Source organism: Amblyomma maculatum, chromosome 8, assembly GCF_055883805.1.
Source record: "Amblyomma maculatum isolate TAMU_Amacu chromosome 8, ASM5588380v1, whole genome shotgun sequence".
In the NCBI taxonomy this organism is placed as follows: Eukaryota; Metazoa; Arthropoda; class Arachnida; order Ixodida; family Ixodidae; genus Amblyomma; species Amblyomma maculatum.
In genome coordinates this window covers 16,448,431-16,462,769 of record NC_139351.1, presented here as the reverse complement: position 1 = coordinate 16,462,769, position 14,339 = coordinate 16,448,431, and the positions used below count along the sequence as shown (strand labels likewise).

General features: G+C 48.0%; 1 protein-coding gene across 1 annotated transcript; it reads left to right on the top strand.

Annotated features, from left to right (window-relative positions):
* Positions 1 to 12,684: 12,684 nt before the first annotated feature.
* Positions 12,685 to 13,881, top strand: LOC146180613 (transcription factor Jun-like). The gene has a single exon (XM_084576095.1). It carries the CDS (start codon positions 12,841 to 12,843, stop codon positions 13,702 to 13,704), a length of 864 nt encoding a protein of 287 aa, XP_084432221.1. The 5' UTR covers positions 12,685 to 12,840; the 3' UTR covers positions 13,705 to 13,881.
* Positions 13,882 to 14,339: the final 458 nt, after the last annotated feature.

The window sequence follows — 14,339 nt, the reverse complement described above, 5'->3', positions numbered from 1 at the left end:
CATCTGTGGCTTCTAGAGGTTCTTGGTTTGTCAAAGAAAGCACTGGTGAGTCATCAGCCTGTTTCGAATTTCAGTGTAATTAGAATGCGCGTTTACCCTAAGTGCTATCATTGTGATTATCAAATGCCCTGATTGGTCGGCACAGTGGTGACGTCACAGTTACAAAGTGTCTCCTGAGAAGGATCAATTGCGCAGAAAAGAATTATTGCTTTGAGCAGGAATTGAACTGCTGCCCTCTGGATTTCAGACGTGGCGTGCCATCTCTCCACCACTGTTTTCAGTCTTGGGGAACACCAACATCTTTCAGAAGGCGCTGAGGAACATCGCATGTCTCGACTTCCAACGCTCCCTGCTTGAAAAGCATGCAAACGGTAGAATACAGACGCATAGCACATCAATAAATGCTCAGATTCAATTGAAAACGACTGCCTGTACAGTAAAATAGTTTGCAATGAAATAATACAATGTGATCAATCCCAAAATCACAATGGACATTGTAAGGTCAGAAGATCTGGGTGGTTTTGGAATCTCCCTAAAAAACAGCACTGTCACTATCTTGCAGAATTCATTTAGCGAAGCCCTGTGTAACAAGGACGTGTGAAGGAAACCTACAGTCTGAAAACCAAGGAAAGCAACGGAAGAAGGTTTCCTTCTTCTTCTTCTTCGTTTTTCTTTTCTTTTTGGCATTCAGGTGAAATGAATGGTGTTATTGTTCTATGGTCAAAGATAGTTGATGAGAGAGTAAAAGAAAAAAACAACATACTGCAGGTGGTGCTCTACGAACCATGATAGAGTGGTGACTCTGGAGTCTTCTACATTCTTGGGTATCTATGTTTCATGTAATGTATCCTTGAGAGTGTTTGCCAACACCGACCTTGTACATAGCAGCAGGCATGGTATGTTCTGTATTACCTCTAGTATTATGTGGAACGTGATGAAATGAAGAGAGTAGGAGCTGTGCCAAAGGCTGCTGTCTGTACCAATGGCAGGGTCCATGCGAGTCCTTAACCTTAAAAACCCTTGAATTTGGTAGAAGTGTTTTCAAGGGCCTTGAGAGTTGGGGAATTTTTGTGGGGTCATTGAAAACCCTTGAATTTTCCATGTGGTGAGGGAGATGGCCATGGAGAAATGCTAGTATCCTCTAAATTTTCTCTTTTTCACAAGTCACCTTGTTAAATTTAAATTGGTTCACAGGAAGGGAAAGGCGCAGTAACTGTCACACTTGCTCTGTGGACACCCGAACCGCGCCGTAAGGGAAGGGAGGAAGATGGGAATGAAAGTGGAAAGAGAGAAAGAGGAGCCGTAGTGGAGGGCTACGGAGTAATTTCGACCACCTGGGGATCTTTAACGTGCGCTGACATCGCACAGCACACGGACGCCACTTCGTTTCGCCTCCATCGAAACGCAGCCGCCGCGTTTCGATGGAGGCGAAACGAAGTGGCGTCCGTGTGCTGTGCGATTGTTGGAGATGACTTTACCGGAACACCACCATGAGGTAACGCGTGTTGTGTGTGGGTGTGTCAATGTGGGTGTGTGTGTGGGTGGTGTTGTGACCTTCAAAGTAGACGAAGTCCCAGTGTCTCTGCCCACACCACACATGGCTACCATTGCCCAGCAACCTACTCCAAGAGCAAGGTTTGGGCATGAAGTGAAAGGAGACACAATGCAAACGTGGTTCAGACACGGCACCTGGTGCGCTATAAGCGTGGCGAGCCTACACAGTAGCGACGCAAGTGATTCACTGGCATACAGCAAGCATGTATGCATCGCTCCGCAAGAGCAGCGCAGGCTTCACCTAAAGGCATTCTATAAAATTTTCTGCCCACTGTGAAAAAAGCAAAATTATATAGGCTTCAGCATGGCCAAAAGCTGTGCCACTACACAGGAAAGTTTGCTCCATGCATGCAGTAGTGGTCGAGCACTGCTTGGCTCACTATACATAAGTATGTGCATAAAGTACATAAGATATGTAAAGTAAGTACAGCTAGTAGATGGGGGCCGGACACCTAGCTCTCGAGTTCGAGCATGCTTTTTCATGATTCTCCTGCACGTAGCGGAGACTTTGTTCTTGTTACTGAACAGACCCTATTCTCCCGCAAATTTGTTGCCCACCGATGGGTAGAGAAGGTTGCAGTCATTGAGCGGGCCTTGTATCTTTTGTCAGACGTTAATAAGGATGTGGAAGCAGCAGCAAAGCAAGAAGTACATCTTCCAAAATGTGTGGGCTTTCAAAACACAACCTTCTGTTGAGACCTACTTGTGCTAACAAAGCTCAACTTTGCATTAAATGTATCCATCGTCTTCCAGCATTTTCTTCTGTTATACCAAACAGACAAGTCATTGGTATCCTTTTTGGCAGAAAACCTTATCTGTGCAGTTAGAAAGCTCTTACTGAAATCCGTCAAGGCCTCCGTTCTGTGTTCATCTATACGGATAATAAGCATTTTGAAGATGGATATAGAAGATCCAACAAACCGCACTTCACTCAGCAGATGATGTTCTGAAAAGCTGCAAGTCGAGCTCAGAGAAGGTGTTCACATTTAAGATTGAATGCTAGCAGTTGCTCTTGGCAGCAACAAAAAAAAAAAAAGTGCTAGACAAAAGCCATTGCTGTCTTCTCTAGTCCGAGGTCTTTAAAAAAAGTTTTGGATTCATTGATGGCTGCAAAGAGGCTAACAGAAATGCAAAGGGACACTGCACTTTCAAAATATACAGATATTCTGCAGGATCACAAGCATTGTAGCACTTCATGCTTCAGGGAGCTCTAGGGAGTTATTGCTTATTATCAGTCATGGGCAGGGAAATGTGGAGTGAGGGTTCATTGTGAATCGGCAAGCTGTCATGGAACGTCTGCAAGATGTTTCTTATATATCCCAGCGGATTGTGGGTGATGCTGTGAAAAGAGCAGGTGGCATTGCTAACATGAACATCTCAAAAGAGTTGCGGATGTCCGTGGCTTCTGCAAGACAGCATTGCCGTGCTTTTCTGGAAGCTGAAAAGAAACAGGAAGACGAAAGTGCAAAGCAGCAGCTGAATAAAAAGCAAGGTCTTGGAAAAGCTATCGAAGGTTTGAGAAAAAAAAAAGATTGGAAGCGGCTGTTGAATGCTTCTGCAGACACATATGCCGAGAAGGCAGAAGCTACCAATGGCATAATATGGATTGTCAAGACAAACAGTTTGAGGAAGGCTGCTAAAAAAAAGCCAAAGAAAATTGTGAACATTAGTGCTGAACTTGAAAAAAAATGAAGCTGAGCTTTCATGAAACGTTCAACTAATGTAGAGGAAATTAGCTTCCTTGCTATTGTGATAAGTCTCTTGAGCAATCCGTGTTAGAGACGTCAGATGCAAGAAATGTTTCTTTTATAAAATGATGTTTCGTGGGTCCTTGGAAGTACTTGAAAATCCTTGAATTTCTTGGTTGAGAATCGACATGAACCCTGCCGAGGTCTTTGTCAAGCTTTTAAGGAGACAAGTATAAGGAAATGAAATTAGATGAAGTTAAAATTATTAATAAGCACCACTAGGTAGGACTGCTTCTTTGCACCACAGATCAGTGCTACTGGTAATTAAGACCATTACTTAGCAGTAACACGTGATGTTCATATGGCAGTGCTGTTGCACCACCTCTTAAGGGGGGATGCGGGGCTAAAATTGCGATTTTAAAAGAAAAAAACGTGTTTTTTATTTTTTGCTATTTTGGATCCTGCATTTATCAAAGAAGGTTCTCACCAATTTTGGTAGTCATCAGCGCCGTAGAAAATAATAAAATGAATTTTTTTCACGAGGTGGTGGAGCGCGTTCGCTGCCGAAAGCACCTATGAACGCTGCTTTCAACGCGCGGCCGCAAAGCGGGCAAGAAACCGAACGCGGAGTGGAACGCCACATTAGAAAGTTTGTTTTTCGCACTTTCTAGCCAAAGATGACCTGCTATCGAGAGTACAGCGCACAACTAAAAAAAAAAAAGAAAAAAAACGGAAAGCCTTATTTTGGGCCAGGCAATTGCGGATTGGCTGGAAAACCGAAACTGAAGCTTGGATTGGCCGAAACAAGACAAGTGACCTTCGAACGCTGTTTTTGCGCCAAAAGTAGCCTGGCTAACCAGACTGCTTTAGTAAGTCTATAAATAGTAAGAATATGGAACCCAGATAAAGAGGTACACCTAGCAGGCAACAATGGAGAGCATTTCACGAGCGCAGACAAGGGCGCCGGACAGCTGTAAAGCTGAAAAAAAGAGAAGGCGACTCGAAGCAATCGCCACAGGGCAGCGTCGAGTTGAAGAGGAGGGCCCTATGTATGCAGCAGGGCACTTTGATTAATTATTTTTGCTCCGAAAATTAAACAGCATGTTCCGAAATGTTTGAACTCATTTTTCTAAGTTCGCACTTTTTGCGAAAACACAACCTTAGGAAAACTATCATTTCCAAACTCTTTCTCTATAAGCGGCTTTCAAGGTGGTTTCTGGACTATATTTTTGTCGGGAACAAGATAAGGCACTTTTTAGATCACTAATTACTCTCCAAGTTAAAAATATTGAGATATCTGACATACAATGACAACAAAAAAAATGAAGTTTGTTTTCCAAATGCAGAAATTTTTACAAAAATGCCGTAAAAAGCCCGCAATTCTCCTTATCCTGCACAATGAACTATCTAGAAGGTATTCAATCACAAAAAATTAGTATATCTTCATTGTTTTTGAAATGATAGTTTTCCTAAGCTGACACACTTCTTTGTTCAGTATAGCAGCTACAAGTTATTACCTATTTGTGCTAGGGCAATGAAATTTAGAATATATTCTAATAAGAGGAAGGTAAGCCACTCCAGAAAATTGTATGAAAATTGGTACAGCCGTTCAAAAGTTGACCCTTTAGCCTAGCATCCCCCCTTAAGGATACTTTCTTTAGCGTGCACTGACATTGCACAGCACACTAGCACCTTGCTTTTGGCCTCTGTAGAAAAGTGGCCACTGCAGCTGGGATTCAATCCTGCACTCTTAGGTTCAGCAGTTGAGTTCCCTAAACACTGAGCCCTGCGGCTGGGTGTTTTTGCCAACTGTGTCGCTGTGCACTAGTCCTAGGTGTTTATGCATCTGCTCCTGGTGCTCAGAGACTTCAGAGGTATCGCCAGTTCGGTGAACACAGGGCTTTAAAAAAAAAGGTGAAAAGGGAGTTTAGCATGGCATTCAGCAAAAACTGGACACATGATGTGCAGTCGGATAGAACTTAAGTGCAAAGTGGAGAATGCACCTCAACGAAAGCCCTCCAGCTAGAGTTGGTGTGCTGATTTCGATGATGTCATGGTTTATCCCTTTGCTCTTACCAGCCACCTGCGATGTTAGTCTAGGAGATGCGAGGCAAGTGAGCACAATGTCATGAGAGTGGGTAGATGCCATTGGCTGGAGAGGTCCCCTTGAGAAACATTTACTGCTCCATTCTGGAGTTGTATCCGACTGAAGGTGCCCATGTCAGCTTCATGATTACAAAGTGACTGTGGCTTGAGGTGGATAGTTGTTCATCAAGTTAGGTTAGATTTGTGGGATTTAATGTCCCAGAGCAATTCAGGCTTTGAGGGATGCTGCAGTAGAGGGCTCTGGTTAATTTCGACCACGATATGTTCTTTGAAGTGCACTGCCATCACACAGTACATGGGCGCCTTGTGCTTTGTCTTCATCAAAATACAGCCGCCGGGACGGACTTCAAAGCCGGGTTTTCCGGCTCGGTAAACAATGCAAAGTCGCAATAGAAACACATGAACATTGCAGAAAGAAATGTTCAAGACATTATAAGCACAGGAAAACTTTCAGTTCTTGTGTTGCCTTCAATGTTTCTTCATGCTATTTCCGTCTGTATGGTATGCAAGTCTTATTTTGTTTTGTTTTGACATGGATAACAAGCCTAGCTCATCCCCATGAGCACTGCATGGCAAAATCGGTGCCTGTGGTTATATTATCTCAGGTTCATCTACTTGGTCCTTGTTTTTACTTGTTCCAACTTGCGGTTGTTTGTCCTTTGTTCCAGCTGCAAGTAGCATAGCGGTGCTCTAATAACAAGCTGATATGTCTGCCTCACTGGGTATAGCTCCACGCTGATATGTACAGGTCAAGTTTCTGATAATTTCAACACCTAGTTAAGTATAATTTCTTGGATGGCAGCATTAAGTCTGGATTCCACATTGCTTGTAGTTCATGCTCTTGTTTTGTGTGTTCAAAGAAACTCTGAAGACATGTTACAATTGGCCTGTATGGATTGATTAGTGCTATATAATGATGGGTGATAGGATGGCAGGTGTAACTTAAGAGATCAGAAGCAAGCAGAGGGAATGAGTGTGAGTTTTTGATGCCCTAGTTGAAATCAAAAAGAAATGGTCATGGGCAGGACATGTAATATAAAGGCAAGGCAACAGATGATCACTAAGGGTAACAAATTGTATTCTAAGGGAAGGTAGACATAGCAAAGTGTGGCAGAAAATTGGGTGCGCAGATGGGATCAGGAAGTTTGTGGGGATCAGGTAGATGCAGTTGACAGAGGACTGGGTGTGATGTGAGAAAGGCTTTTGCCTTGTGTTGGGCATAGGACAGGTGAAAAAATGAGGCACACATGTCATCACCTGCCATTTTTGCAACCAGTATATAATTGGTTCACAGGAAAGGAAAGGCGCAGTATCTGTCACATTTGTTCTGTGGACACTTGAACCCCACTGTAAGGGAAGGGAGTTAGGTGGCAGTGAAAGCGGATAGAGAGAAAAGGGTGCAGACTTCAATCTCTGAGGCAATGCCGCACTGTCATTCACAGATCACAGAGCCCTTCTCGATCTTGACATCACAAGTTTGAACTAGGTGGCGGGAAAGCTGTTGTTTAGTCTCCCAGTCCTCTTCCATGGAAGAAGGGAGGGGGAGAGGAGAGGGGAAGTTTGTTTAAACAACATATCCTTCCTATGCCAATTGGGCAGCGCCCACCACGAGAGGGATTCTTCCAGCACCTGGTGGAACGCTTTTGAATTGTGTTCCGTCAATGACTTCGACAGGCCCTTAACAATGGTGAGTAGTGTGGTTGAGAAAAATGTGCTCAAAAAGACTGAGACGGAAATGTGATGTCTTCTATCTCAGTGCACTTTGGAAGGGTTTTTTGTCCTTGCTGTTTCGCTTAGCTCACTAGCCCAAACGGTTCCACTAATGAATTGCAACCCAGGGTAGAACAAGAGAAAGCAGATGGCGACATGGTATGAAAGAGCACTGAACAGTTGTTGTTGTTGTGGCTGTAGGAAGAAAGAAAAGAAAATGCATGGGCCTGCTACTGGCTCTGTAGCTGAGCCACGTCCGCTGCCTCGTGCGGACAGAAGAGAAAAATAGACAAGAAAGAAAAAAGAAGAGGGAGAGAAAGACGCGCGCCGCAACAACAGCCGTCGTCCACTACCACCGAAGTGGTGGCGGGTGCAGTGACGGCCTAGAACAGATAAAAATCTGGCTGGTTAGCCCCCGCCGCAAGCGGCGTTGACCTGCCATCCCAGCCCCGTAGGGCCAGGAACTGCCACCCTTCACCACCTCCAGCACTGAACAGGGGTGGAGGGGAGCTGAGGGGTGGAGGAAAGGAAGCCTTAGTTCGCAGGAGTCGTTTCAACAAGTGGACTTCGTCTGGGCAATTTATCCTGCTTCTGCAGTATAAAAGGCATGCTCTCTGCTCCCAGTTTGTATAATTTTTGTTGTGACTGGCAAAGCAATTCCTTTAGTGGACAATCTGTGTTCAGTAAAAGTTAAGGCAACTTCAAAAACACATGACAAAGGGACAATGTTGTTGAGAACGATAGACTTGCTCCTTCTGCACTTACCTGTAAGCACTTTCTTTGCACTTCTGTCTGGTAATTCACAGGCCAGCTGTTTTTGCTTTACATTAACTAAGAGAGCCTCAGATTTTCCATGTAAGTTCATCAATATGCAATTTGAAAACCCTTTCCAAGGCAAATTGATGTCCTGCCATTTTCCTATGCTAGCTCATTCTGTTCATTATCATTGAATGGAACAATTTTCAGCGAGATGCTGGTGCAGAAGACTAGGGACAGGACAGAGTGAGCTTGTTTTCTGCGATGGAGACAAGTTAATATAAATAATAATTGGTTCACAGGGAGGGAAAGGCGCAGAATCTGCCACACTTGTAACTGTGGACACCTCAACCGCGTCGTGAGGGAAGGGAGGAAGGTGGGAGTGAAAAGAGAGCCGTAGTAGAAGGCTACGGATTCACTATGACAATCTAACGTGTGCTTACATCGCGCAGCACACGGACGCCTCTTCGTTTCGCCTCCATCGAAACGCAGCCGCCGCGGTCAGGATCGAACCCGGGTGCTCCGGCACAATAGTCGGGCGTCCTACCACTGCACCACCGCGGCGGGGCGGATACGAGTTGCAATGTTAAGTTTTTAGAGCGCAGCTCTTTGGCGCCCGTTCCTGGGTTTCGCGTCGGCGTCGGCCTCGTAACCAGCTCCGCCCCCAGTTCGAGCCGGCGCTTCGGCAACCGGAGCCTCGCAGGAAGAGGGGATGGGGGTACACTCAGCGGAGAACGATGGGGGCAGGAGCGTGCGCAGCAACCGGAGAACACGAGTAAAGGAGTGGGGAGGGGAGGGGGGTCGCCGGAGGCAGCACTAGCAACAACTGACTGATTGATGCCGCTAGCGAGTCAAGACAACGTGTCTGCGTATTGATTGATTTATAAGAAGGGAAAGGCCCGGTAACTGTCTCACTTGTTTTCTGTGGACACCTCCACCTCGCCGTAAGGAAAGAGAGGAAGGTGGGAGTGAAGGTGTAACGAGAGAAGAGGAGCCGTAGTGGAGGGCTTCGGAGTAATTTCGACCACCTGGGAATCTTTAACGTGCGCTGACATCGCACAGCACACGGACGCCTCTTCGTTTCGCCTCCATCGAAACGCAGCCGCCGAGGTCGGGTTCGAACCCGGGTGCTCCGGCACAGTAGTCGGGTGTCTTACCACTGCACCCCCCCCCCCGGCGGGGCAGACTGTGTAGATTTAAACAGAACTGATTTATTTACAGGAAGGAAAAGGCGCGGTAACTGTCTCACTTGTTTTCTGTGGACACCGCAACCGCGCCGCAAGGGAAGGGAGGAAGATGGGAGTGAAAGTGGAAAGAGAGAAAGAGGAGCCGTAGTGGAGGGCTACGGAGTAATTTCGACCACCTGGGGATCTTTAACGTGCGCTGACATCGCACAGCACACGAACGCCTCTTCGTTTCGCCTCCATCGAAACGCAGCCGCCGAGGTCGGGTTCGAACCCGGGTACTCCGGCACAGTAGTCGGGCGTCTTACCACTGCACCATCCCGGCGGGGTGCAGACTGCGTAGAACACCATCGCCGCCATGCAGAAAAAGGAGGAGGGGGTCTCCCCCTCTTCCTGCGTGGCGGCGAGGGTGCTCTCCGGTTGCCGAAACGCCAGCTCGCTATCAGCGCATCATGGTGCGCGCATCCCGTTCTCACTCGCTTCAGATCGTTAGCGGCTTGTTGTTGTGGCTGTAGGTTGGTTGGTTGGTTGGTTGGTTCATAGGAAGGGAAAGGCGCAGTATCTGTCACACTTGCTCTGTGGACACCTGAACCGCGCCGTAAGGGAAAGGATGAAGGTGGGAGTGAAAGTGGATAGAGAGAAAGGGGGGCCGTAGTGGAGGGCTACGGAGTAATTTCGACCACCTGGGGATCTTTAACGTGCGCTGACATCGCACAGCACACGGACGCCACTTCGTTTCGCCTCCATCGAAACGCAGCCGCCGAGGCCGGGATTCGATCCCGGGAACTCCGGCACAGTAGTCGGGCGTCTTACCACTGCACCACCCCGGCGGGGCGTGGCTGTAGGAAGAAGGAAAAGAAAATGCACGGGCCTGCTACTGGCTCTGTAGCTGAACCACCTCCGCTGCCTCGTGCAGACAGAAGAGAAAATAGAGAAGAAAGAAAAGGAAGAGGGAAATAAAGACGCGCGCCGCAACAGCCGTCGTCCGCCACCGAAGCGGTGGCGGGTGCAATGACGGCCTTCGACAGATAAAAATTCGGTGGCAGGCTATTCCCCGCCGCAAGCGGCGGTGACCTACCTGCCCTAGCCCCACCAGGGGAGACTTTTACAGCGTTCAGCGACATTAGTCAGTCGCTGATATCTGTTCGTCGCGCAACGTTCCTATGGGCCCACGCGCTGCCTCCCGAAACCTCCCGATAACTCAATTGATCTCTTCATTTCTCCGACCACAAAGCTTCTTTCATCACAGCCAAGAACTGTTAGTGGAGTGTTTCTTGAATTGGAATACGTGTTAAAAATTTTAAAACGTTGTCTGTAATTGTACATGCGTGTCTCGCTCGAAATCTTTGCCTCGATCTATCAAAAAGGTGGAACAGCTGATGAGCTGCGCTTAAATTTCTCATTAGGAAGTAATGTAATCGTGGGCAATTTTTTTAATTTGGAATTTAATGCTATTAACGGGGAAGCTAGGTATGACAAGATGCCAGTAAATGTTTCATAGGTCATTAAAAAGCCGGTCGTGGTCATTAATTTGCTAATCATTTAGTGAATACTTTTCTTTACCAAATATGTAGAATGTCCATGGAACAAGTACGACAATTCAGTAGCCTTATGCGCATTCCGTGAAGACATATGCATCAATATATATTGCATACTCTTCTTGCACAGTTTGCTGTGGTAGAACCATTGCTTCAAGCTCTGTATTGCTTTTGGAACTGAGAAACTTTTCTTTTATTACTGTTAACCACAACAGCATATGCCCACTTTTGAACAAGCATTCTATGACAAAAATGCTTAGTCATATATGGAATGAGTGAATAAGCAATAGATATGTGCCATCTTGTTTTTGCAGTGGTGTAATATATGAAATGGTGATATTTGTACAAGACCATTAATTTTCTTTCCAAAACATCGTCAATTGTCGATTAAATGTTTTCATAAATGCTGTGTTAATTACAGGTCACCAAATTCATATCTTGCAAGCTTATTCAAATATCCTGAAAATGGGATCGGCAGGAATTCTATTTGCAAGTATTGTATCATTTTTCTCAACCAAATGCTGACAACAAATTTGTTTTGTTTTCCACGACTGACTTGAATCCGAAAACTAAATTCGACGCGGAAATGCTTCTTTCCATCCCTTCCGGCAAATTGGATCCTTTCGCTCAAACAAATAAAAAAAAAAAAAAAGCTCTTGACGGAGCTTCCTTTCAACAAGGAAGATATTGACAGCGCAGGGCACCAAAGCAAAGCGCGCGGATGCGGTTTGTTCGCTGAAGTGCATGTCGAAAGAGCGAAGGGTGCCTTACCAGACGGCCGGACGCTCAAAACGTTTTTTTTTTTTTTTTTTCTGTTCCATAGCACATCGTTGAATTTGCATCAACACTGCCAGCTACAAATAGCTTCAGTTACTTTGTTAAATATTCACTTTGTCCTACGTGGTTGGTTAATGTCCGCATGTGCGCGCGAATTCAGCGTTGTTCTCATCGCATGGATGCGGGCGTGGCTGCCGTGAACAAATTCTAAAATTATCGTCTCGCAGTAGCCAAGTGAGGCGCCGCTGATATCAAGCTGCCCTTGTCGGCATCCCTTTGGTCTAGCGCTGTTTGCTTGCGCAAGCGTGGAGGAAGCTCTGCGCTGTGCAACCGACAAACGAACGTGTTTCAACGCCCATTTCTTCACTTTTTTTAAACCTGGCACCCAGAGCATGAACGTCGTCCGAGCGTCTTGTTCAGCGAAGTGTCAACTTGGCTCACTGCCCCGACCTAGGGGGTAACGCGCTCGTGACTTACGTATGGTATATTGATTTCCCTGAAGGGCCATAACGCAAACGATCTTGGCCGTGCTGACAACATTGCAACGGGAAGCTCGGATCAACTATGCACAGCTTTCGTCGTCGGTTAAATCGATCCTAAGCATAGCAGTACGCTCAACGGTGAATTTCAGCACTCCTTCACACCGGGTTCTCGGCGCGGCGCGATTGAAGGCATGGCAGCGTGGCCGCATAACTTGCCCCAAGTGCCAAGGAACGCCGTCGACGCCGTTGTGCGCTGCACATCGAGAACCTCGGGGAGGATCGACCATAAACACCGCGGGGTGCATGACGTGATCGCTAATTTCGAACCGGAAAAAGCCGCTCGCTCTGTCTACCGAACCGTACAGCCTCCAACCCACGTGAAATTCAAGCTATAAAACGTGTTAGGATGCTTGTGCTGCTAGCAGAAAAAAACCAAGTTTCATAAAGTGGCCACAACAAAACACTGCGCGCTGCAGTCGTTTGCGAGAACGTACAAAATTAGTCTTGTTTTAGCATTATTTTTTTTTGCATAAAGGTTTAGCACAATTTACGACTCGTCTGATTAGACACAGTATTATTTTCAAACTTCATATTAGGCGTTTGTTGGAATAGATGCTTTACTGTGTTGTGAACGATTACAGCGCTTTTCAAGGTTAGCGGGTTAGCGTGCTCCACGCATATTATGGAGCGCCCGCACTATACTTCTGAGAAAACAACTCTCCCCTTTCCTCATTTCCGCTTTTCCTGGAAACAAACCAAACGCATGTGACGACACACCACGTGATTGTCCTGACATCACTTCCAGCAAATCAGGCTACTTGCTTGTGATGTCAGGCGGAAATGACGCCTAAAACGTTGTTGGGTGAGTCACCAGTTTATAAAGGCGAGGTAGGGGGTATTTGCGCGTGACTCACAGCCGTGTTGGTCTTCGCTTTCGCCCGCTGTGTTGTATGCGTGCGTCTTGTTTTTCGGGGTGTGATCGCAGCGCGGCCCGCTGGGTTTTCGCGTAGTGCTGGACGAGGGGCGCGGCAGGCGCGCGCCGCCGATGGAGACCACCTTCTACGAGGACAGTAGCGGAGGTAGCAGTGCACGGCCGACGACCATGCATCAGCCAACGCAGCAACAGCAGCAGCAGCTACAGCTGTCGCGGCGCGACGATCTGAGCTCGCGCAAGCGGAGCATGACCCTGGACTTGAACAGCGCGGGCCGCCCCGAGCGTAGTGCCAAGCAGGCTCGGTGTTCGAGCCTGCTCACCTCGCCCGACTTACACATGCTGCAGCTGGCGTCGCCCGAACTCGAGCGGCTCATCATCGCGCAGAACGGACTCGTGACCACGACGCCGACGCCGACCACCCTGTTCTCGCGAACCGCGACCGAGGAACAGGAGAATTACGCGCGCGGCTTTGTGGATGCGCTCGCTCAACTTCACCAGCAACAACAGCAGCCACAACCGCAACCACAGCAGCAGCCTCCCGCGCAGCCCATTATGCTGACGGGCCCGGACGTGTCGGACTCGGGCGCCTCGACCTCCAACGACAGCTTCATCCTACCTTCGTCGTCCGAGCACTCGGTGGCGGGCGACTCGACGAACGGCGTGAAGGACGAGCCGCAGACGGTGCCGCGGCTCGGGGCCACGCCGCCGTTGTCGCCAATCGACATGCGCGACCAAGAGAGGATCAAGCTGGAACGCAAGAGGCTGAGGAACCGCATCGCCGCCTCCAAGTGCCGAAAGCGAAAGCTCGAACGCATCTCGCGGCTCGAGCAGAAAGTGCACGAGCTCAAGACAGAGAACACGCAGCTAGGAGCCGAGGTGAGCGCCTTGCGTGACCAGGTGTGCCGGCTCAAGCAGGAGGTTATGCTTCACGTCAAACAGGGCTGCCAGATCATGGTTACCGCCTTTCCTACCTAGCAGCAGACGGACTGCAATTTTAACCTCGCGCCTCTCACAGTGTTGTACATAGGACTACCGAATCTCGCATCCATCGTCACCACAGAAAATATGCCGCCGCCAACGCGGAGATCGGACTCTCGAGCGGTGGGACCTCCCCTTTGGGCGTGTCCAATAAACGCCTTTGTGTTGTAAAAACGTGTGTGTAGCGCTCTCCTCGCTCGACGAGCCGTCCGTTGGTTTTCGGAGGCCGTGCACATGCGACGCGCGCTGTCTCCGCCGTGGCTTGTGTGTATGCGCACGGCCCTGCCTGGCTCCAAGGTCGGCGAGCGCTTTGTCTCAGTTTGTTTTCACGCCCTGTGTGTGCACGACGTGCGTGAGCTCGCGTGAGCTCGAACGCGCGCGTTCGGCAACCCGCTGCTTTTTCTGTGCTATATTGCGAAACTGCGGGTCTGCGGTAACCGCGTAAGATAAAATAGTGGTACTGTAGGTTCCGTATTCCAGGTTGTTTTTCGACACCGGAATCTCTCGTAACGCGCTGGCTTAACAGTATTTGCGGGCCCCTCGAAAACCAATTGAGTGGTTCGGTGATTCCGAACCACGCCTCTATGGTACCAAGGAAACGCGAACGAAACTTCCGGTCTGACATCTGGCTT

What these genes read in the sequence shown, in the direction of transcription:
- LOC146180613 (XM_084576095.1), top strand. Translation starts at nt 12,841, where the DNA reads ATGGAGACCACCTTCTACGAGGACAGTAGCGGAGGTAGCAGTGCACGG.